A 24,627-nucleotide genomic window follows, 5' to 3' on the forward strand; every position below is an offset into this window, starting at 1 on the left:
GGACTGAAAAACACACTTTTTAAGGGGTTTCCACAGAAGACTCCAAAGACATTCGTAAGAAATCTGACAAGGGCCACTTTGGTTCTGTAGCAAACACCGGGAGGGGGTACGTGACTTATCAATGAATTTACAAATCATAAATCAGCCTTCACAACAAAAACAATACAGCCTGGCAGGTCTCACAGTTCTGCTTTTTTTAAAAATTATATTTGTTTTTTGATTTGCGCCTCCAACACTCTGCTGAATCAGCCGTGTGCTGGCCTTACACATCCCCGTGAGGGGCCTTGTGGGGTGCCCGGGGGGGGGACAGGGAGATGCTAGCTACAGCCAGGCGGGGGGAGCCCTGGGGCCGCGGCGGCCCAGCCTTGGTTCCTCCCTCCGGAGCGGCACCCGTGCAGCCAGGACGCCACCTCGGCACGGGCAGGGAGGCACCGTGCCCACACTGAAGACTCCCCAGGGTGCCGCGCGGTGGGTCTGGAGAGGTGAGACAGCGCTCGTGTGCGCCAGAGGCGGGTGCAGAGCCCACCGGGGGCCCCCGGCGTGGGGGCAGCACGAAAAGCACCGAGAGCGCCTGGAGGAGGGGGACCGGCCCCACCACCCACTCACACACACATGTGCCGCTTTCAGCTGACAGTGGCGGCGGGGTTGACTCAGTGCTTTGAATGCAAGGAGTGAAGAGATGGGGGGCAACACTCACCCCGTCAGAAAAGCCAGCACCTCGTGGGGAATGTCTCCCTGGGCCCCCCTCACCTTGCTGTAGGTGGAGGAACCAAGGGGCTGGGGGAGGTACTCGGGGCCTCCGCCCTGGGCGAGGGGGGCGCCGGGGGCAGGGTGGTAGCTGCTGTCTGTTCACACCTACACACAGACGCCAGACTGGGGAGTCCAGGCTCTTGCACCCCACCTCAAGGCCTTGCTATAACCGCCCCCCAGACCCCGGCAGGCTGAGCCCCGACTCCTCTGCTCCAGGCCCCCCGAGTCTGGGCACTTACACCCCGCTACACAACAGGTGACAGTGTCACTCAACTCCCACTCAACCCACCACGCGATTCTGGGTGCAGGAGGGTGGGCGTGGGCTAAGGTAGGCAAATGCTTCTATTTTCGAACTCAGCCGACTTTGCAAAACAGAAATTCACCCCAGAGAACAATTCGTCTCCAGGCGTTTCACACATTAAGAAGCTGAGAGGAAAGTGACTTTTTCCCCCTGGCCAGGAGCCGGCTCACGAGCAGTGCGGTCAGGGGTCCTGCGCAGTCCCAGCATGGACGCTCCTGATAGGCGGCGGGGGTGGTGGGCAGCCCACGGGGGAAGGAGGGCTCCACCAGGCTGGGTGCCTGAGGTTCCCCTGGAGCTCCCCGACCCTGAAGCACCCCAACCCTGGCTGGCCGGCAACTGCCGCGTTTTTCCACATTCGAGCTGGCGGTGAACTGCGTTTGTCCTGTTCTAGAACTATCACATGTACCCACTGAATTATCTCTCTAAAATCATCGTGGGAACGGAATTCAAGTAGTTAAGTTCAAGGCTGAGGTGCTAACCGCTACGGCTCAACTGGAGAAGCCATTTTCAGAGTGGATCTTGCGCGATAAACAAGGGGCCGGGATCCACAGGGGCACTGCGTAACCGCCCTGGTTTCACGCCATGCTGCCTGGCTTCTCAGAGCCGAGCACACACCCTGGCTGGAGCCACGGAGGGACCCGGGGCTTCCTCTGCGATCAGCTCCTGGGTGGCAGCTCCCGGGACGGTCAAGCTGACCGCCAGGCGAATGGGCTGGCCCTGGGGGCGGGCGGACACCAGAAAAGCGCCCAGAAGAAAGATGCCACCTTCTGTGACCCTGTTCTGTTACCGTGTGGGGTCAGTCACAGGTGTGGGAGGGGACTCGGGTTCTAGGGCAGAAATGATGATTTATTTTTTTCAGAATCACTTGAATCAAACAGGACCCTAGTTATTAAATAGTATCCCATTGTCTGGTGTGGGTTGGAAGGATACTGAGGAGGGGGAGAGCGCAGAAAGACACCACCGGAGTGTGCGTGGCTTTATTCTGTGGGTGAAAAGGTCATTAGCTGTAATAATAATTAAACTGGGGAGAGGTTAAAGGTGACTGGCTGGTTAGCGGTGAAGGCACGCTAGCTGGTGTCACCCAGGCGCTGCAAGAACCGCAATGTGGGGCTGCACTTACAGGAAGTGGCGAGGGTGGGGCCCGGGGCACAGGATCCCGCTATCTGTCGCCGCAGGCGCGAGGGCCCAATCACTGACACCCACACAGCCATTTCCTGCACTTGAAAAAAAAAATCTGTTTCTCCCTTTGCAAATCAACAACTTTTACCTAGAAACTCTTCGGCGGTGAGTTCTGACTGATCTCGATCTCCGGTCCGTTGCAGAAAGCACACCGCTGTTTACCTGGGGGAGGTGTACCAGCGCTAATTCTAACTGACAGGTTTCAGCGGCTGCCGGAGCGGTCTGTTTTGCATCTACCTAGAAGAAACCGAGTCTCTCTACCCGAACAGACACCTGCTCGTTACTGCATACCTTGATAGACCTTTCTAGAAAAGACCTCTGGGCTCAGAGAACTCAGTGCCAACTCCAGAGCGCCATGCACATGCCCCAGAGGGTGATTCTCAAAGGTTCTGGAGCATCCACTTTCTGGCCTGGGTCAGAGCAGATGGTCGGCCCGAGGGCTGCTCCAGTCACACGCCTCGGATGCCAGAACTCTTTCCCAGAGCACCCTGGTGAGGCTCCCGGTTGGCAGGACCCCCACCGTGACTGTGCAGGCTGACACTGTGTTGCTGATCGCATGTCAACTAATCTTTCATCAAACTTAAAGATGCAACCAAAACTCAGCTCCCACAGGCTGTGAGCACTGCAGCCTCTGGGGCACAAAGGTTGGCACCCCCAAAGCCAGGAATTAACTCAGGCCCAAACATCCACCTGGTCCCACGTGAGCGACGACAGCTGAGCTTTGCCAGAGAGGACCCTGGAGCCCTCTTTGAAGTTCAACTACCCACGCTATTTTTTTTCAGCTGCAAAGATTTCTGCTAAACTGCCAACTCATGGGGGAAAAGGATCCCTTGAGAACTCCCTGTATGCATATGACGGCCTCGGGCCCAGCCTCTGTCTTTCCCCGGGGAAGGAGGACCCTGAGTCCTGGTCCCTGTACCCCAGGGCCGGGTTGGTGGGTACACACCATGCTCATCACGATGCTCATCAACTGTGCAAGGCACTTACCAGAGAGGCCACACGCTAGGCCACAGCTGCGCCCAAGTTCAGGCGGGGAAACTGAGGCTCAGCAAGGTTAAGACACTTGCCCAGAGTCCCTCCGGGAAACGGAAGCAGCCAGAACGTGAAACCAGTCTGATCGAGCATCCTCTTGGGATTCTAGCAGGACAGGGGACCCAGACGCCAGAGGGATGCGGCATCAGACTTGCCTGTCCTGGCCTCACAGGTCGGGGCTGACGCCAGACACAAAGACCTGTAGGACTCTAGAAATCTCTGGGTCCCCTCCAGGCGAGCCTCAAGCAGGAGTGTGGTCAATCAGACCCATTTCCCATACAGAGTGACAAAGGTGAGCCCACTCCTTCCTCATGGTTTCTGGAGTGTGGGCATGAAACTGTGTGTGTAAAAAAAGCCACGATCACCCGGCAGGCTGCACTGTTTGCTCACCTACCTCCATGGAGGAGGGGGTCACAGCTCCGCCGCCAAGGCCACCGGGCCTCGGGAGCAGGGAGCAGCCCCTCCCTGCTCACCCCCCTAGGACCAACACCCCCACACGTCAGGGGGCCCTTGAACGTGACGACGCAGCACGTTCACGTGCTGGCCACATGGCCCCTCCAAGCAGCAAAGGGCTGCATCAGCAAGAAGCGTAGAAAAGCACATTCCATGATGCCCTCACTCGCCAACTGCTGACTGTTTTCTCAAAAGACAACAACCACCACCCATGGACAGCCCCTTGGACGCTTCCCATCTTTAGGAGCCAAGAGAACGAGAGCTGAGCCTGACGCTTCCATAACAAACATTCCAAGCAGGATTTTCTCTCTCATCTGCTGCCCTGTCTTGCTAATAAGCAGACAACGGCCGGGCGGCTCCAGTTGAAGAGGCCTTGCTCCCTGTGATGCAGACGGGGGAGAGGAGGGACATGCACACGGCTGGGCTCCAACCTCTCGATCGGGGAAGCAGCCTGCAAAGGACAAGCCCATGCCCCCCACCAGCACCCACCCTGCTAAATGACACCTGCTGGGTCAGGCGGCCCTCGCAGGGCCATCGATCGGCCGGCAGTCCCCAGGTTGTTACAGGTTAGTATGAAATCACAGCACCACTGCAAGTGCTCTGACAGCACCCGCCACACAGCGTGTACCTACCACCCAGCAACGTGTACAATGCAGGGGTTTCCTGTTCAGCCACTGCTTCTAGGTAAGAGAATCAGATGAAAGACATTTAGGCCTCTATGCGGGCACGGTGTGGCCGCTCACGGGTTAAGCACTGCACACAGGCTGACTGTTGTCCAGAGCACCCGAAGCTCGCGGCGTGGTTCTCATTACAGCTGTCTAAGGGGGCTTGGGGGAGTGGGAGGCCTGGACAGGGGTAGGGGTCACTGGGTGTAGGGCTGGCCCTGCTGCTCCCCCTTGCTGCGTGACCTTGGGCATCCATGTGAACCTCCCTCACTTCCCTTTCTAGTTCTGCTAAGAGGGCATCATGGTGCCTGTCCAGTCTTGCAGGTCTTGCCAGAATCTGGCGGGTTAACAGTCGTGACCTTGCACCCTGAGGGTCGTGATGTGAAGAGATATTCGGGGCACCCGGCACCTTGCCAGCCTTGGCTCAGCAGGGGTGCAGCAGGCCAAAGCCACGATGAGCAAAGGCAGCCTGAGACCCCCGGGTTACACGCCCAGACTCCCCCAAACACGGACAGGACTCTGAAAAGCCTGAGCCCCGGGGCCAGCCCCCGGGAGCTCAGCTGCACCTCCAGCGGGCTCTGCTTTCCAAGTCCATGGCAACTAAAAGCAGAAGCCGAGGTGGGTGGGGAGGCTCACTGAGGGAGACACAAGGGGAGGTGCCAGCCGAGGGCGACTTCAAAAGCACCCCCGCACTGGTTCAGGGAAGGGGAGGAGGCTGAGATGAATGTTTCCAAGAAACCCTGAGAACGGAGCTCGGCGCCTGCCGCGGCCAGCAAGGGGAGCAGCTCCTCCACGAGGCCCAGCAGATGCCGAGCTGAGCTGCCGGGCGGGGGTGTGTGTGTGTGCCTGTACCTTCACATGCGCACCGTGCATGCAGGCACATGCAAGCACAGTGTGACAGCGTGTGCACGCACACGTGCAGCGTGTCACTGAGTGCACAGGTTTGCCATGGCTCCCATCTTTCTGATGGAGAAGGCCCAACGCCATTGCATCAGGAGACCAGCCAGTGTCCCCCGAGGGTCACAGCCTCTCAGGTGTAAGCGGCCTCTCGCAGACACAGGGAATTCCTTCATAGTTTTTGCTCCCTCCCCCAAACTCCCTGCCCTGTTTCAGGGTAAATGCCTTTGAAGCATGGTTTATAGAAAATCTCATAAACTCACCCCGCCCACCGGGCGTGCTTTCTCTCATGTCCCATCCACAAGGAGGCCAAAGTGGGCACCGCGGGCAGAGAGCCTGTCCTCCTGAGACAAAGTTCTGGCCAGCAGGTGACAGGAGGGGAGAGGGTGCATTTTTAAACAGCTTCCCCTCTGTGCGGTTCTAGGGACAGGTGTAGGAAGGCTGGCCATCCTTGAACTGATGATCCCCCGTAACTAGTGACCTCAGGGGGTGGAGGGGGCATCCACCGTTGCCCAGCCACAAGGCGGAGGCCCTGGGGCTGACTGCGGGGGCAGGGCGTGCTCAGGTGGGAAGGAGAGAGTCAGCCCAACAGAAAGGACCAAGAAAGGAAGGCCGTGAATAGAAGGCATGACCGCAGCAGCACGTGGTCCTTCTATGACACTATAGTCTAGGGGCAGCACAGGAGATTCTGCTAGGGGACCAGAGCAGACCATGAAGGGGGAATAGACTAATGATTGGGAAAATGCAGTGAATCCCTCTGCCACTGGGAGCAACAGCTTCCTGCTTTTAAGTCTGATAACCTGGCCTGCTGAACTATCGCCATCACCCAAGAGAGGTACCCTGCACGAGCTAACCAAATCCTGCGAGAAGCCAGCAACATCCTGTAACCAGGAGAAGGAAGGGCTGCAGGAAGCCCCCTGTTCGGAGCTACCTGCCTAGATGCTGGGGCAGGAGCAGAAAAGGGAGCCCCAAGCCATCTGGCTCCTCTCACATCAATCACAGCCAAGGAAGAACCCCCCCACCCCTCCCCAAGTCCTAAACCAATCTGGAGGTGCAGGATGGGTGCAGTGGCTTCAGCCACTGCTTCTGCCAGCCCCCAGCCCTGGGCCCTCCATGAGCCAACCTGGAAAGAGCTCGGGATGGGTGGGGAGGTCGGAGGGGCCACGACTACATGCTGAGCCAGGGGCCACGCAGCAGCTCTGCCAACCGCCCGGAGGATTCTTAGCCCCCGGCCTCTGAAGACCCCCCTGGAGGTCTTCACAGAGCCCAGAGCCCAGGGGCCCACAGGACGCAGCGAGGGCAGGAGGGATCAGAGGCGCCGCCAGGCACACAGGTGTGTAGAGCCACGTGACGGGCAGAGGGGAGCCCATCTGGCTCCGAACACGGACCCTCTGGGCTGGTGCGCTGAGGGGCCCGCCGTACCCCCGCCGCCCGGCAACGGTGGGCAGGCGGCTGCGAGAGAAGGAAGCGTACTGACCGCTCGGCGGTTTAGGCCGCGGAGGAGCAGGTTTCTTCGGAGGCACAGCGGGAGTGTCCTGCTTACTTTTAAAGGGGTCATCTGAGAATCCTGTCCCTCCAAAGGAGGAGGTGAAAGGCCCAGAAGTTGGGGGCTGCAAGAGAGGACACGAAAAGAGAGGCAGAAACAATCATTAACATGGAGGCAGGGACGCCCACCGAGCCCTCCAGGGTGTGCGGCAGGGCCCCCGCTCGGCCCGAGGGCTGCTCGCCAGACCCCTGCTTTCCTCCACCCTCAACAGACGGGGTCCTCTGGCCCACGAGGGGCAGCTGACAGACACACAGATCAGGCAAGAACACCCAGAGCCTGGATGGGCTTATGTCTTGCGGCGGGGCATGGTGGGGGAGTTGTTCCCTGCCACCCGCCTGGGGGTATCGGGGCTTCCTGCTCATACTTCAGAGATGTGTCCCACCCCCTCTCCCTTTGGTCAGCATCGGGCACTTGGTCAGAGCGGCACCAGACCCTCTCTGCACCACTGAGCTGCCCCCCAGGGACTCAAGCCCGAGCCCACCCGACGCATGTTGGCACAGCCACCGCCGCCTCTGATGGGCTCCTGTTGCCTCTGGCCTGGCCCCTCCACCAGCTTCCTCCTGCCCTGGTCTCACCCGCGCTCCCACTACCCGACATCAACCATCTCACACCCAAATCGGACCATGTCACAGCAGCCACAGAGAGACGCCTGGAGAAATGGGTGGGCAGGAAGGTAGGTGGGAAGCTAAGCATGACAGGCGGGTAGGCAGTAGCGTGAAAAGACCCTGAAGCTTAAAGGTAAGCCCCAGAACTCCTCAAGGCACACACGGCCTTCCTCGCAGCCCCCAACCCCCTCACTGCACAACGCTTCAGCACTCACCCCTGCAGTGGACCCAACCCTCTCTGGGCAATCCTCTGGTGCCCGGAGCCCCGGGTGCCCCACCCCTAGGCCTCCATACACACAGGGTCCCTGATTGGGGGCGCTCAGCCCTTCCCGTCCAACCTGAGCCCCTGTTCCTTCTCAGAGACGGGCTGGAGCTCGCTGCCACCCCCAGACCCCTCCCAGCCACCGCTTCCCAGACCGGCTTGGACGTCCTAGGGGGAGCTGACAGGACACAGCTTATCACGCCAGGGTCGGGCACCCAGGACCCTCCTGTCTACCTGAGTGGCCTGAAAGGCAAGAGGCACCGACAGGGCGCACACCTGCCCGCGGCGGGCACGGATCGTCTGTATGTGCGCCCCTCTGGGAGCCGCAGCACGGCGCTGGGCACGAAAAACCTCCCCTGACGGAGGGATGGGCGCACGGACCAGTGGCGCCCTGAAGAGAGATCGCTTTCTCTATGGGTGGGGATCGTGTTCACTCACACAAAAAAGAACTAGGGAAAAGGGAAGAGAGGAGATTCAGGGCTGCTGGACACAAAGGGAAGTAGCAGACACTAGAGTGAAAGCGCGGATGTGATCCTCAAAAGAGCCCAGAAGGGGAGATGCACTGGGGGCGGAGAGACTACGCACGGGTGCGGGGGGGGGGGGGCGCGTGCGGAGGGGCGTGAGGGGAGAACGACGCATTGGGGCGCGGAGCGGGCGTGAGCAGAGACCACGCACGGAGGGGGGGGCGCGGAGCGGGCGTGGGGGAGACCACACAATGGGGGCGCGGAGCGGGCGTGAGCAGAGACCACGCACGGGGGGCGTGGAGCAGGCGTGAGGGGAGACCACGCACAGGGGGCGCGGAGCGGGCGTGAGCGGAGACGATGCACGGGGGGCGCGGAGCGGGCGTGAAGGGAGATGACGCACGGGGGGGCGGGGCGCGGAGCGGGCGTGAGGGAGCGTGGAGGGGAGAGGATGAACGCACGCCGGGGGTGCCGGAGCGGGCGTGAGCGGAGACGATGCACGGGGGTGCGGAGCGGGCGTGGGGGAGACCACGCACGAGGGGCGCGGAGCGGGCGTGAGGGGAGACCACGCACGAGGGGCGCGGAGCGGGCGTGAAGGGAGACCACGCACGGGGGGCGCGGAGCGGGCGTGAGGGGAGGCGACGCACAGGGCGGGGGCGCGGAGCGGGCGTGAGGGGAGACCACGCACGGGGCGGGGGCGGAGCGGGCGTGAAGGGAGATGACGCACGGGGGGGGGGGGGGGGGGGGGAAGGGAGATGACGCACGGGGGGGGGGGGGCGCGGAGCGGGCGTGAGCAGAGACGATGCACGGGGGGCGTGGAGCGGGCGTGAGGGGAGACCACGCACGGGGAGGGGGCGGAGCGGGCGTGAGCGGAGACGATGCACGGGGGCCCGGGGCGGGCCCTTGCAGTGCTCTCCCCAGCGCGGGTGGGGGGCCAGTCAGGGACAGAAGGAAGAGCAGGGTGAGGGGAGCCCACTTTGGGGACTTCCTTAGGCACCGGGTTCCCACGCGTGGATGGAGCAGTGCGGAGAAGGGCAGGCATCAGTCACGGGGTTGTGGTCACGGGGACACGGATTCGGCCACCCCTGTCCCAGGTACCTAGTCTCAGATACTCCTCTCAGGTGGGAGAAAGGCGGCTGGTCCACAGAGATAAGGAGGGGGCCTGGAGAGGGCGGCGGCACCCTCAGCCAAGACTGCTGGGCACCCCGGCTCCTCCCTGGAACCTCAGAGGGCCCCCAGGGTAGGAGACATCCATTCTGTGCTGATCTCATCACATCGTCCCACGGGCCTGGGGACAGAGTCCTCCGGCCACCCCTTCCATCTCCCATGCAGGGAAGCTTAGGAACTGGGAGGAGACACGGCCTGCTGACCACACAGCACCTCAGGATGGGACCCGGAGGCCCGGCTCCCGGCTCCGTGCCTCTGTTTCCTCTTCTGTGAAATGACCATCATGACTGGCCCGCGCTCGCAGGGCTGGGGCGAGAAGTCGAAAGGGAATGCATAAGCGGCTCCACCCGGCGCCTGACCACATCAGCAGAGACAGCGCAAGCAGCATCATGCCGAGGATGTGCAGGTGACTAGGCTCCTCCTGGATGCCCGCAAGAATCTGCAAATGCCCGCTGGCCACCGACAGTTTCTGCTGCTTCCTATCATCCACAGAGCCTTTCCCAGATGGAGCGAGCCGGACAGCCACAGTGCAGCATAGACCTGCAGCTCAGCTCTAAGTGAGTGGGTTAGGCTCTGCTGTTTGGGAAAGAAGACGGAGCAGCCGCTGAGGAGATGGAGCGCGCGCGCAGCTGCTTTTGCTTCTGCCATTCCCAGGACATGCCCTGGGTTGACAGCGCTCTCCACGCTCGCCACAACCTGAGACGGGCAGGCGAGAACCAAAACCAGTTTCTTGGCAAACAGGGGGCGTGACCAGCTCCGAGGGCCCCTGCGTGGGCCCGTTCTTGTCCTGGGAGCTGGGTATGCGCCAGCTCTGAGGAAGGGGTGCAGAGGGACACCTGGGAGCCTCTGGGTGCGGACCCCCCGCCCCCCGCCCCAGAGCTGCGTGGCTCACGGCGAGGCCCTCATCCACCCAGGCTGTGCACCGCACCCCGGAGCGCGGGCTGCGCTGAGCCTCCTGGCTGGCTGGGGACACCGTGGGCCAAGCCGACTCTCCGCCCCCTCAGCTGTCTAAACCCACTGCATGGCTGGTGGACCCGCTCCAGGGAGAAAGAGTTCGCCCACAGCAGGGAGTTTTATCACTTCTGACACCAAAAAGCCTGCGTCATTTCCGAATCCTGACTTTCATGACTTGAAGTTTCCCAAGAAGTCTCCTCTGGGACCTGACTGGTTCCTACTCAGGCTACGGCTTCAGGGAAAGTTGCTATTTTTAGAAGGGTTTCAGTAAAGCCGGTAGGGGCTCTCTGGCTGGGCTATAGTGAAGTGTGCTCCAAAAAAAAAAAAAAAAAACAGAGAAGGAAAACGCACAGACAGAAAAGCTACTATACAAGATGCAGCTCTAAAAGGTTTATAGTTTAAAGAATTGACTTAAAACAAATGTCCCTCAACTTAAAAAAAAAAAAAGCCCTAAATAGAAATGCATGCTTGAAAAACAACTGAAAATGGGCTGACAAAGGGCAGTCAAGTATTTCATAGTTGGCTTTTTTTTTAATCCTAGGGTGGGAGGGGTGAAATAATTAAGCTGGAGTCTTGTTTTTATTATCAGATGCTCTGAGATCTATTTTGGGGAAGGTGTTCTTAACGCAAGGTAATACTGCCTAGAAAAATCGCCTCAGGTACGAGGGGACCTCAACTAAGGGCGCAAACCTGGAGAAACTCCCAGAGGAATCCAGGGAATTCAGACTGGCACTCTCTCCTCCAGCACGGCCAGGCAGAGGGGAGCACGCACCAGTTTTGGCTGAAGTTAAGAAAGGGCGCCAGCCTGCATGGCCTCCCCACCCCACTCAGATGGAGAAAAGACAGCGATGTTCAAAACACACACACACACACACCCAAGCAGTTAAAAAAAACACCTTCTTGCCACTTTACTTTCATTTCCTTCGGCATTTTATTTATACACACAATGTTATTCTTGAAAAACAGAAAGGGAACCAAAAGGGAAAAACAGAGGCCTACGAGGTTATGGCGCTGAACTGAGCTGGGCAAGTGGCATGAGATCAGGAGCTGATGGGATCGTGGAAACAAACAGACAGCCGGACAAACTTTCCACGGCCCCAGCCAGCCCTGTCCCGCCCAGTGCCACCAACAGGAAGGGGCGCTGGCTTTAAAGTCACAAGTGCACGTGTGTGTGGCCTGATCCAGGACACGAGATCAAGGAGAGGAAAAGCGGAATAAAAGAGGGAAAACGCAACTCTAGGTTGGAACGGGCGCCAAGAGGGAAGGGCCAGGCTCTGAACGGCCTGGCTCGGGCCGCCAGCAGGGACACAGGTGAGCGCTGCCTGCAGCAGGCGGCCACTCCACGCAGCCTCCCACGCTCCCTGGTGCAGAGGGCTCGGGTCATGCCCCGTCCTCGTCCCCTGGGCCCACCTTGGGGGCACTGCTCACCCTCATTCCCCTGACTCTGAGGGAGAGGGCCCACTTGTGCTGGCTTGAGAACACAGTGTGAGCCCCTTCCCTGGAGGCTGCCGCCCCCATGTGGCAGAGGTTTCTTCATTTCAGGGGACAGTTTCCCGCCCACAAAGCAGGGACATAAGCCAAGGACACACAGCTCCACTGGAGGAGTGTGTGTAACAGCCACACAGTGACACGTAAACATGAAGGCACATCTCAGGCTCTGGCCCCTTCTGGCGGATCCCAGACCATCAGCGTCCCAGTTCCCATAGGAGGGTGACTCCCTCCAGGCACTGGAAGGAGACAAGACGGAAACCCTGGCACCCCCAGGCTCCCTCCCGCGGCAGCCAGTGGGCAAACAGATGCTTTGCCTCCAGCCAGGAGTTAGATTTGCTACCTCGACAGTTTACACTCACGCGCTTCTCTGAAAACCTGAACAAAACCTCAAACGTTTCTTGGAAGCCACATGCCACAATCACACGTCGCTAACCACAAGCACTCAGCACCCAGACAGCTGTGCACCCCTCGGGCTGAGTGAAGCAGGCGGGATGCCCCTCTGAGGAGCTGGCATGCGGGGTACGAGGGCGTGGGCGGTAGGGGACTCCGGGCTGTGGGTGCCTGCTCCCACACATTCCAGGGTTCCTCCTCCAGCCACCCCCCCACCCCCCAGCTAAGGGGAAGAGCAGGGACAGGAACGGTATCTGCATGTGGTCACCAGGGCCCCCATGGCCATGGAGCCCGGGCCACCTGGACGGGAGCAGGCGGCTGGAAAACACCGGAGGAATAAACGGAGAACACGGGGGCTTCAACAGGCTGTGCTGCACCCGGTTCTATATCCTGAAGGGGGACCCCACCCTCCCGACGAGGCCAAGACACACACACCGAACGCGTCCCTCAACTCCTGTTAACCCGGGCTTGCACTCGAAACCAAGGGACGCTGAAGGTTAGGACAGAGGACAGAAGCTGCAGATCAGCTCCCCATGGCCAACGTTTTCAGCTTCTCAGCAGTTTCTTCTGGAATGTACCTCAGAGTCATGGGCTTCTACTCTTATTGCTTGCTCTGTTTTGGACAGTCTCTCCCAATGGACTTCTTGCTATGTTAAAGATTTAGCTCTCCAGCCACACCTCCTTCGAGCCCCTCTCGACAGAGTGATCCCACCACGTGTGGGGCTACATTTGCAGTCAGTTCAGGTAATTATGGCTGCGCAGACACCGCCCAGGCCAAACAGGAGTGACTTACAGGCCTTCCTGAACAGCTTACTTTGCACCCGCGTATTTATTCAACGACTGAGCCCAGCCCTCGCTTTCCACATTCTTCTTGGGTTCTGCCCACAGGCAGCTGCAGACATATCTCCTGCATGTGGGCCCACGGCCCCCAGTTCCGGCCTCACGGGCTGCACGCCAGGCCTGGCCCCCTGTGCCCAACACCTTCTTGCTTTGTTTGGCCATTGGGACGACTTTATCACCTGAGGTCTGACGGCCGTGAGACACCAGTGAGGGCAGAAGGGAGCCCCTTGCGCCTATGCCTGGGCGGGGGGGACTCGGCTCTGGCAGCGCCACTTGGAGGAAGGGAAATGGGTCCAGCCACAGCCACGGACACCTTGTAGACCCTGTCTGCGGACTCACGACGTCACGTGAGCGTGCGTTTCGCATTTCAGAGTTGGACAGGTGCCAAGGAAATACATACGTGGCATGAAACAACTATGTCTGGCAGCCACGACAAGACCACAACCACGACCACAGCACAGGCACACTGCGGAGGCAGAGGCTCCATGGGAGAGGTTTACCTTGGACATCTGGCTGAAGTCAGCAAAGCCCTCGGCACTATTGAAGGACCCACTTCCGAAGGGGTCTAAGGCTCCGAAGGGACCTGCAAGCAGCAGCAGGAGAGGCAGTTAACAGTGCGCTCACGGAACACACCTCCTGGGGGCAAGCCCAAGTGCCTCTCTCAGCTCTCCACAGCACCAGGGCAGATCCAGGGTGCTCACGTCTGTTTGCGGGGTGCTGACTCTGGGTGCAGGTCCTCAACCAGGACCCCCCCCCCCCGACCCGCCGCCCAGCCCACTCTGGCTTGTGGTTGGTGCAGCTCAGCCAGACAGTTTGCAGCCACGCGAGCTAGGGGCACTCAGCCCTGTGGCTGGGCTGCCAGCCAGCATCATTCACAGTCACGGAAGGAGTGACAAGAACCCCGTGGAAGGACAGACAGGGCCTGGTGTCTGTCCTGCTGGACCAGGTTGGGGGAGTGAGAGGGAGGGGACTGCCATGCACACGGCTCACGTGGGGAGGGCATCTGTGGGCAGGGATTTCTGCTGAGCTTTTTCCTTCGGTGGGTGGTGTGATTTTCCTGGAGTAGCCCACAAGCCCACCTATGAAGTCAAGCTCTGTAACTAACAAGTCAAGATGCTAGGCAAGGCAGCAGTACCAAGTGGGGCCTGTTCCCACAGGCAAGGTGGGGCGGGGTAGGCAGTCCGCAAACGCTCCCCTCCGTTAGAGGCACACCTAAGGGTTTTATGCTGTGAAGGGAGGGTCCCTCAAATCCAGCACCCACAGCACAAGACTCAACAGAACTTTGGATTTATTTAGGAAAAAAAGTCAAACATACGAACCAAACATTCTTAAGGAAGACTGTGTAAAGAGTAACTAATATGTCGGTGTTATTACTGAATTAATCCCTACAGCCAAGCTTCCTTCCCAGCAGATGCCCACTCCCGCTCAGGAAGATGAGGGCCGTGGCGTGGGCCACACTGCCTCGGGCGAGGATCTGGGTGCTACTTACTAACGACACAAACGCTGAGGACACACCAGCTTTGGAACAGGTGGGCCATTCTGCTGCCCAGGGAAGAGAAGTAAAAGAAGCCATCGGTCTCACCTGATCCTTTTGAGGAGACACTGGAGGATGAAAAAGGATCGCTGGATTCAAAGGGGTCGAGCTGAGGGAAAAGGGGAGAGGAGAGAGTGAAAAGCAGTTCCTGTGCCCATCACCCATTCATTCAACCACAAACTCTCTGAACATCTTCCCTGGCCATGGGGAGGACACAGTGATTTAAACCTAATCCTGGCAGAGTCCAACAGACCAACCCCTCCTGCATGTAATACCAACAAATACTCTGGACCGGGGGAAAAAAAAAAAGCAATCACCTAAAGACCTAGGAAGTGAATCAAAGCAGCAAGACTTGGGAAGAGAACTGAAATTTGGTAGTAAAAAAACAGCACAAGGCTGGGTTTTCCAGGTTTCATCTTGGCCCACTGCTCAGCTTGTGGGATCTCAGTTCCCTAACCAAGGACTGGACCCCGGCCGCGGCCCATGAAAACACTGAATGCTAACCACTAGACCACCAGGGAACTCCCAGGTTTTCCATCTTGATAGCTACAGTCTGAGAATACTGAGAGGCTACGGACTCCAAAAGAAAACTCACTGCCTTTCTGCACTGCAGCTCAGAGGCGGGAATCCCAGGACAGCCACAGCCATGAAAAAGGGATGTGGCCCAGCAAAAAACAAAAAGCCCAGTGGAGAATTAAGCTATCTTCATACCTGCAAATGATGCAGGCTCTTTTTGTTAAGACTCTTGGAATTTACTAACCATAATTACAACAGTATAATCCAAAGAATGTTAAGTAACCTTCTTATCATGTTAATCAACTATTCTCTTATGAAGATCTACTGTGTTGACTAATTGAACAATAATTCAAGTAGAGTATCCCAGAAAGAAACCCGCTTGCACTCCCTCTTTGGAGTCTGGCTGGCGGCGCTGAGTACTGCCAGGGGCCCCGACGGGTCCTGACATTGTGTCCTCCTTTAGAGGCCTCGTCTTCTGCACGTGGCTTCATCCCCACATGGCTGCAAACAACCTGGGGCTGTGTTTTATTTGGGAGTTATTTGGCCAGGGCCTTTTGAACAGCAGTGTCCCAATGAAGTGCTGGATGTTATTTATTTAAGAATGAACTTTTCTTTTTTTTTAACAATAATATCCTTTCAGAAATTTCTTACTACTTTGTAACTGCCTGACTTAACATGGTGATAAAACAGTTATTAAAAGACTATCTTTTCCAAAGCTTAGAAAAGGAGGGTGGGTCTAAAAGGAGAGGCAGAGAATGGGAGTCCCAAATTCCATGATAAGCTCTGCCCGGGTCTCAAGCTGACCCCTACACTGTGTGTGGGTGGGCAGACTCAGAGCAGTCTATAGCTAAGGCCACAGGAATGAAACCACAGGCCAGACAGGGAGAGACTACAGTGTGAGTCTCACCAAGTTAGTTGCCTACTGAAACAAAACCATCCACACTCTTTGGAAGAATGCAACAGAATCAAGTCTCCACAACAGAGTACTCACAACACACAGGATATATCTCTAAGTTATTCAAAATACAGAGGACAAGAAAAATGTGGTTCTCAAGGGAAAAAGACAATCAGTGGAGATGATCTCAAGGTGACCCAGATACTGGAATTCTCAGATGAGGATGACTTTACAGCAGCAGTGACTGGGCTTAATGAGATAAAGGTAAATACACTTCAGATGAACAACAAGATAGGAGATCCTGGTAGAGAAGTGGAAAGTATACAGACGAAACATGGACATTCTAAAACTGTAAAGTACAATACCCATAATAAAAGCTTCAGTAGATCAGCTAACCAACAAACGACAAAAATGTAAGTGAAGTTGAAGATAAATCAGTAGAAATTACACAATCTGATGGAAAAAAAGAGAGGGGAAAAAAAAAAACAGGGCCTCAGGGAACTTTGAGGATATTGAGGATAATATAAACACCTGTGTAACTGGAATCCCACAAAGACAGAATAAAAAAGAAAAAATTGTTGAAGAAATAATGGCTGAAAACATACCAAATTTGGTGAAAGACCTAATTTATAGACCTAAGAACTTCAGCAAACCCCAAGCACCATAAATAAAAAGAAAACTATATCCAGACCCTACACAAACTGAAAAACAAAGATAAAGAGAGGTTTTTTAAAACAACCAGAGAAAAGAACATGTTACATGCAGGGAACAACGATCTGAAAGGCTGGTAACTTTTCATTAAGAACAACAGAGACTAGAAGGCAGTGGGACAACATCCTACAAGTGCCAAAAGGGAAAATGATACTAGATTGGGCACAAATATACTCAAGGATGAAAAGAAAGCAGTCCTGCATCACAAGGGCTAATGTAAGTTCTTCAGGCAGAAGGAAAATGATCATGGAGGGAAAATCAGACCTTGAGAAAGGGATGAAGAACTTGAGAAATGGGGACTATATGGGTGAAAACAAGAACTACTTTTTTCAACCTTAAAACTGATCAGTTCAGTTTGGTTCAGTTGCTCAGTCATGTCCAACTCTTTGTGACCCCATGGACTGCAGCACGCCAGGCTTCCCTGTTCATCACCAACTCCCGAAGCTTGTTCAAACTCACATCCATCGAGTCCGTGATGCCATCCAATCATCTCATCCTCTGTCATCCCCTTCTCCTCCTGCCTTCAATCTTTCCCAGCATCAGAGTCTTTTCCAGTGAGTCAGTGCTTCGCATCAGGTGGCCAAAGTCTTGGGAGTTTCAGTTTCAGCATCAGTCCTTCCAATGAATAATCAGGACTGATTTCCTTTAGGATTGACTGGTTTAAAACTGACTTTAAAACTGGTTTAAAACTGATACAGTGGATTAAAGCAAAAATTATTATAACACTGTCTTAAGGCATTTAATATATTTAGACGTGTTACATTCATAGGACAACTATAACAGAGACACTGCTGTTTAGGGGTGGGTGCATAAATGGATCTACACGATGGCAAGTTTTTTACATTTTACATTAAGTGTTGTTTGTTGATACTGTTCAGTCGTTGTGTCCGACTTGCTGCGACCCCATGGACAGTAGCACGCCAGGCTCCTCTGTCCTTCACTATCTCCCAGAGTTTGCTCAAATTGATGTTCATTGAGTCTGTAATGCTATATAACCATCTCATCCTCTACCACCCCCTTCTCCTTTTGCCTTTAATCTTTCCCAGCATTAGGGTCTTTTCCAATGAGTCGGCTCTTCGCATCATGTCTTCAAAGTATTGGAGCTTCAGCTTCAGCAAATGACATAGTATTAATTCCAAGTAGCCTACAAAAAGCTAAGTGTGAAAATGGCAATCCCTAAAGTAACCTCTAAAAATAATAAAAAACAGTATAGTTAAAAGAGGCCAATAAGTATTACAAAATGGAATCCTAGAAAACATGCAAATAACCCAAAAGAAGACAGAGGGGAACAGATGAATAAAACACAGAGAATAAAAGGAAGTAAATGATAAAATAGTAGACGAATCTAATTATATTGGTAACTGCATTAAATGTGAATGAACTAGATACTCCATTTAGAAAACAGAGATTTCCAGACTATAGAAAAGCAAGGCCCAACTGTTGATACATGCTCAACACAAAAGACATCAACTTCAACTCCCAGATAGGTTCAAAGTTAAGTGGATAAAAAAAGCATGCAGAGAGTAAGCATAAGAAAAATGAGGTGGATATTTTAAAATGTGATAAAAACAAATTAAGACAAAGATTATCCCCAGAAGAAAAATGGAAGCCTTTTAAAGATAAAAGGTCACTGCATCAGGATGATACAACAATCATCAATATGTAGGCAACTGATAGAGCTTCAAAATACATGTAGCTAAACTTGACAGAATTAAGGGGGATATGGACAATGCTGCAATCATAGGAGAGCATTTTAACACCTCAGCAACTAGTAGAGCTAACAAACACCTTAAAAATAGACAATCAGTCCTCTAATAGAACATAATGGAAAAGAATATGAAAAAGAATATATATATATATGTATAATTAAATCACTGTAGTATACACTAAAAACTAACACAACACGGTAAATCAACTAAACTTTCAATTAAAAAAAAGCAAAGGGGGAATTCCCTGGCCGCCCAGTGGTTAGAACACAGCACTTCCACTGCTGTGGCCCAGGTTCCATCCCTGGTTGGGGCACTAAGATCCCCCAAGCTACATGGGCGTGGTCCCCTTAAAAAAAATGGGGGAAAAACATAGACCTTCAGAACAACCACCTTGACCTAGCTGGCATTTACAGAACATTATACCCAACACTGGCAAATAGATATTCTTCTCGACTGTACCCTGTACATTCACCAACAAAGACCAAAAACGAGTCTCAATAAATCTAAAAGGACTGAAAACATACAAAATAGGTTCTCTAATAACAATAAATCTAATTAGAAACCAATATTATAAAATACCTGGAGGGGGGCAGTACTTCGAAATGAAACAATACCTTTTAAATAATCCATGGTTCAACAGAGCATTCACAAGGGAAATTGAAAAATATCTCAAACTGAACGACAATGAAGATACAACATGTCAAAATGTGTGGAATGCACCGAAAGCAGTGCCTGAAGAGAAACGCGTAAGTTTTTATAAAAATAATTGTATTTATTTTTGGCTGTGCGGGGACTCTGCTGCTCTGCGGGCTTCCCTCTAGTTGTGGCAAGTGCGGGCTATCCTCTAGTTGCGGTGTGCAGGCTCTCGTTGCGGGAGCTCCTCTTGTGGAGCACAAGCCCCAGGCGCTTGCAGTAGTTACGGTTCCTGGGCTCTGGGCACAGGTTCAATAGTTGCGGTGCGCGGGCTCAGCTGCCTCGCGGCACGTGGGATCTTTCCGGACCAGGGATCAAACCTGTGTCTCCTGCAGTGGCTAGGTGGATTCTTTACCACTGAGCCACCAGGGAAGCCCAGAAATACACAGCATTAAACACTCACATTAGGAAAAAAAGATCCAAGATCAATGACCTAAGGTTGGATCTTAAGAAGTCAGAAACAGAAGAGCAAAGTAGGAAGAAGGAAATCATGAGCAGAAATCAGTGAAACAGAAAACAAACAGGAGAGAAAATTGACGTAGCCAATAGTTGGCTTGTGGAAAAGGTGAATAAAATTGATAAACACAGAGGTGAGAGCACAGACCACCAACATTAGGAATGAAAGGGGGACCTCACAACGGGTCTCAGAGACAGAAATGTTCCAGGTTAACCCTTGCCTTCAAGGAGCTCTGGGGCTAGTCCTGCAGACCAGTAGGTCCATGGACAAGTGAAAAACCAAGGCATGGGTAAAATGAGGACAGAGACGCAGCCTAGAGCATGCAGGAAAGCTACACATGGCCCTCACTCAGACACAAAATTCTCATTCCATCACAAAGTCAATTTTCTGCTTTTTAAAGCCTCGCTGACAGCAATTTAAACCAGTCTGTTGGGCCTCATGTACACGACACATGGCTGACTGCTCGCTGGGGGCAGGGGAGCGCTCTCAGTGCAGCAGGCTGTGTGTCCGGATCCCCTCCGGCCACGGCGGGGCCCCCGGGGCAGACTGATGCCAGTGTCCCCTCAGCACTGGGCACTCAGGGGCAGCCGGGCAGACCCGTGGGAGCGCGCCACGTTGTCTCGTCTTTGTTGGGGGCTGCAGTGGCCAAGCAGAGCACCCAGCCAGTGGGCCTGAGCTGGAGGAGAGGGGCACCAAAAGGGATGGAGGGGTGACAGCCGCTCCGGACACAGTCCATCCTGATGCGGGCTCACCGGACTGCTGGGCGTGACACCTGGCTTCAGAGGGCAAGCCTCTGCAGGGACCAGCAGGGACGGTCACCGTGCCGTCCAGGAAGGAGGCTGGGCCTTCTCGCCAGCTCCCAGGGAATGGCCCGGCCTCTGACGGCTCTCACTTGCCAGGCTTAGCAAGCTCAGTCTGAGAGAGGGAGGCCCTGACTTGGTCCAAGGTGGGTGGGAAGGGCTGCCTTCATACACGGAGAGCATGCAGACGGGCAGGACCCAGAAAGCGGCCCTCCTGAGATCACTCACCTTTGACGGTAAGGAAGGGTTTTTCGTGAACGGGTCTGAGGTAAACGGGTCGCTCTTTGTCTGCTTCTTAAAGAAGTCATCAGGGGTGGAGCCACGGAATGGGTCACTTTCTTTGAAAGGATCCCCACCGAATGGATCTGGGAGGTGTTTTGGAAAGAGAAGGAAAAAAAGCCCCATGAATAAACACTATGCTTAGTGAGAGAACTCCCATTAAAAAAAAAAACAAAAAAACACCACGACTGACTGACACCACTTACATGAAATTCTAGAAAATGGAAAAACTATAGTGGCAGAAAGTAGCTGCCAGAGCCCTAGTGGCACGGGGTGGAGGAGCACGAGGGGACCTTTGGGGACAGTGCAAATGTTTTCTTTCTCATCTGACTACACACATGTTGAAACACATCTGATTCTACATTTAAGATGGGTGAGTTTTGTGGTATGTTCATTATACCTCTCAGTAACACTTATTTTTAAAAATAAAATCAGTAGAAACAAGCAATGTGGGTAAGTCCATAAGGACAGAAAGCAGACTGGAGGTTGCCAGGGGCTGGGTCAGGGGGAACTGGCAGACACGGTCTCCTTTCAGGGTGACAGAAACATTCTGAAACTACATGGAGGTGGTGAGCGCACAACACACTGAACCGACTGCAGGTGAGTGACATGTGCACTTTAAGATGGCTAATCTGTGCTATGCAAATTTGTTAGGCTTGTGTTACATGAATTGCACCTCAAGAGAAACAAATAAATAACCAGGCAGGAGGAGATAAACAGGCAGCAAGATGCCAACACCACCACGCCCAGAGTGTGTTCATGTGGGGTGCAGGCCTGGCAACCGAGAGGGCAGCCCCCATCACCCGGAGCAAACAAAATGCTGGGCTTTTTTTTTTTTTTTCTTTATGATGTGGACCAATTTTTTTAAAGTTTTTTTTTTAAACTTTTGTTTGTTTATTTTTAGCTGTGCTAGGTCTCCGCTGCTGCTCGGGCTCCCCTCCGCTGCGGTGCTGGGGCTTTCACCGCGGCGGCTTCTCTTGCTGCTGAGCACGGGCTCTAGGGCCCATGGGCTCAGTCGCTGTGGAGCCCAGGGCCAGCTGCTCCAAGGCATGTGGGGTCCTCCTGAGTCAGGAACTGAACCTGTGTCTCCTGCATCGGCAGGTGGGTTCCTCACCACTGAGCCACCGGGGAAGCCCAAGATGCTAGGCTTCTGTGCGAAGCGATGCTGTCCTTCCCTGCTCACTCCACGGCCACCCCGAGTGTGTGCGGGTACCACACGGGACAGCCTGACGCCACCACAGGTGACAGCAGGCAGGAGCGCGCCCGTCGGCTCCCGCGACCGTCGGGGGCTGGCTTTCCCGTCCTAGCTCTCACGGCGCCTGCAACGGGCAGGAAGGGGCACCGGACTGAGAGTGGGAGGCGCGACGGGGCTGCCTTCAGCTCCCCTGGCACAGGAGCGGCAAGGTGTTTCTCCGTTCCCCTCACCCTGAACTAGGAATGGAACACTCTTCTTTTTTAATTTTTACTGGAGGAGGGCACCGCAACCCACTCCAGTGTGCTTGCCTGGGAAATTCTATGGACAGAGGAGCCTGGCGGGCTGTAGTCCATGGGGTCATGAAGAGTCAGACATGACTCAGCGACTCAAGAACAACAACAAAATAGCTGCTTCCCAACGTTGTGTTGGTTTCTGGTGCAGAGCAAAACAAATCAGATACATCCACACATGCACCGCCTCTGTTTTGGATTTCCTTCCCATCTAGGTCGTCACAGGGCACGGAGTCGAGCTCCCCTGCTATACAGGAGGTTCTCATTAGCTACTAGGAATGGGAATATTCTGAGGACCAGTTCACACAACGGTTCTTCTAACGAAGGCTTTTTTTACCTGTTGAAGCTGTCTGTTGCTCGGCAAAGGGGTCACTCTGGAATGGGTCACCTGGATTAGAGAAGAGAGAACCATTCAGCTCTGTGTTGGAAATGACCTTGGCAGAGCAAAGTGGGAAAGCAAGGGTGGCCAGTGGCTGAGGTAGTTCATCATGGCAAGGATGATGAAGATGAAACGAAAAGAACTCTGGCTACTCAACGTGGGCCCAACGGCGGGGAAATGTAGGACCAGCCTGAATTCACTCTCTTTCTATGCCCTGCTTAAGGCTCACCGCTCCCCTCCCCATCACCCCCGGGTTCCAAGAACCTGAGCGCCCAGAGCTGCCCCCTCCTCCGCCTCCTGGGACACCTGAGCCTCGGCAGCTGCCCGAGTCAGCCCTCAGAACCCGGGTGCTTCCACTCCAAGTCTCTAACTGGAAAGGCACTCCCACTGCCCCCTCCCTGCCCTGGCATTTTTCTCAGGAAAATACAGATAGCCTTCTTGGAAATAGTTTTGCTCTGCAAAGAAAAAAAAAAAAGAAAGAAAACTTAGGAAATCTTGTTTCTAGAATTCTTAGTTATTCTCAACTCGTGTGTGGCTCTGGGTGAACTCGCTGTGTTAAGACCTTAGAGACTGTGTGTGGGGGGATCTGCTGTTTACCAGGGGCTCCAAAATCACTACTACATCTACATATCTTAGTCCTGCCAGGTGGACGCAATCTCTGGGCCGAGCCTGTCCCTTGCACGAGGCCATCTAGCAGTGATCTTGGAGCTCTTTCCACCCGCCACTCAACACCACAGCTCCTCATAACCAGGTGAAGTGAAAAACTCAAGAGGCCTGTTAGGCTCCAAGAATTTCTTTCCTTCCCCCACGTCAGAGGGTGCTGCCAGTCACGAGACAACCCAGAGGGGCAGAAAACAAACAGCCTTTCGGTGACAAAGTGGGTGCCAATGAGGTACCTTTGAAGGGATCGGCTCCTTTAAATGGGTCGGATTTGAAGGGGTCTTCTGCCTGAAAGGGATCCGGATGCAATTCTTGGGCGTTGTTGCTAAATAACAAGGCTTTATTTTTGAAAGGATCATCCTGTAATTTTGCAAAGAGACAGGACAGGGATTTCATTATTTCAGATTTAAAGCCAAGCACAGAATTCTATACCAAACTGGTATATTTTCCCCTCTTACGTGATGTGACCCTAAAGAGAGTAATTTTTTAAAAAAAAAACCACAGAAGATGGATTTTAAATAATAACGTCAACAACAGTCCATTAATTGTGATAAATGTACAAGACATTAATAACAGGGTAAGCTGGCTGTGGGTTATACAGGAACTCTCTGTGCTATCTTTGCAAGTTTTCCTTAAGTCTTCTAAAATGAAAGTCTATTTAAAAATTGTCGAGTGGAAGCAACCCCGGCATCCAGTGATGGATGAACAAATAAGCGTGGTATGTCCATACAATGTATTATCATTCAGCCTTTAGAAGGAAGGAAATTTTGACACACACAACATGGATGAACCCTGAAGACATCAGGCTGAGTGAAAGAAGCCAATCACCAGAAGACAAATACTGTGTAATTCTACTTACATGAAGTCCCTAGAGCCATCAAATTCATAGAGATAGAAAGTAAAATAGTGGGTGGTCAGGAGGATGGGAAGCAGTGCTTAATGGGTATGAAGAAATTCTGGAGCTTGACCGTACAACATGAATATACTTAACGCTACTGAACTGCATAATGAAAGATGGCTATGATGGTAAACTTTATGTGTCTTTTACCATAATTAGAAATATTTTTTAATAAATCACTGTGTCAGAAAAAAAAGTCATATTTTTGGAAATGTCAGAAAGAAAATGTAACAAGTCCCTTCAATGACTACAGCTCAAAGCCTCCTTGTTCAAAGGTGCACCTCCCTCCACCTCCTCAGAGAGTGTGTGCCTATGTGGGCATTTTTTAAAATGCCTGTTTCTACACCAAGAGGCATGATGGCTATTTACATCCAGAGAGGAAGTGCGTGCTTATGCAGTTAGAACTACTAGAGCATACACAGCACTTTGCATTTTTTCTTTAAAAAGTGCTTATTTGTAGAAACAAACAGCATATTTAAATCAGGGGGGGAACTTTGCTTTTGAAGAGCAAGTTTTTATAGTGGAAAAATTACCTGAAAGGGGTTGGGGAGGGACCTCACAATATATGCGGGAAAACAGTGCACTTGGTTTAGAAATACTGAGATATTTTGGTTCAGA

The 24,627-nt window shown here is 53.9% G+C and overlaps 1 protein-coding gene across 4 annotated transcripts in view; it reads right to left on the bottom strand.

The window, feature by feature from the left end:
• EPS15L1 (epidermal growth factor receptor pathway substrate 15 like 1) overlaps positions 1–24,627 on the bottom strand; it is a 105,219-nt gene that overhangs the window by 15,110 nt on the left and 65,482 nt on the right. For 2 of the 4 annotated variants that reach the window (XM_043467199.1, XM_043467200.1), the window contains exons 17-21: positions 23,348–23,471; positions 22,410–22,460; positions 20,537–20,673; positions 14,576–14,636; positions 13,494–13,576 (exon numbers count right to left, since the gene is read on the bottom strand). In XM_043467199.1, the coding sequence (XP_043323134.1) occupies positions 13,494–13,576; positions 14,576–14,636; positions 20,537–20,673; positions 22,410–22,460; positions 23,348–23,471 (456 nt within the window). Of the gene's footprint in view, positions 1–2,171; positions 2,271–4,347; positions 4,396–6,754; positions 6,888–13,493; positions 13,577–14,575; positions 14,637–20,536; positions 20,674–22,409; positions 22,461–23,347; positions 23,472–24,627 lie in introns of all 4 variants that reach the window. The other 2 variants (XM_043467197.1, XM_043467198.1) reach the window with 2 other exon arrangements.

This window comes from Cervus canadensis, chromosome 4, assembly GCF_019320065.1.
Source record: "Cervus canadensis isolate Bull #8, Minnesota chromosome 4, ASM1932006v1, whole genome shotgun sequence".
Classification (NCBI taxonomy): domain Eukaryota; kingdom Metazoa; phylum Chordata; class Mammalia; order Artiodactyla; family Cervidae; genus Cervus; species Cervus canadensis.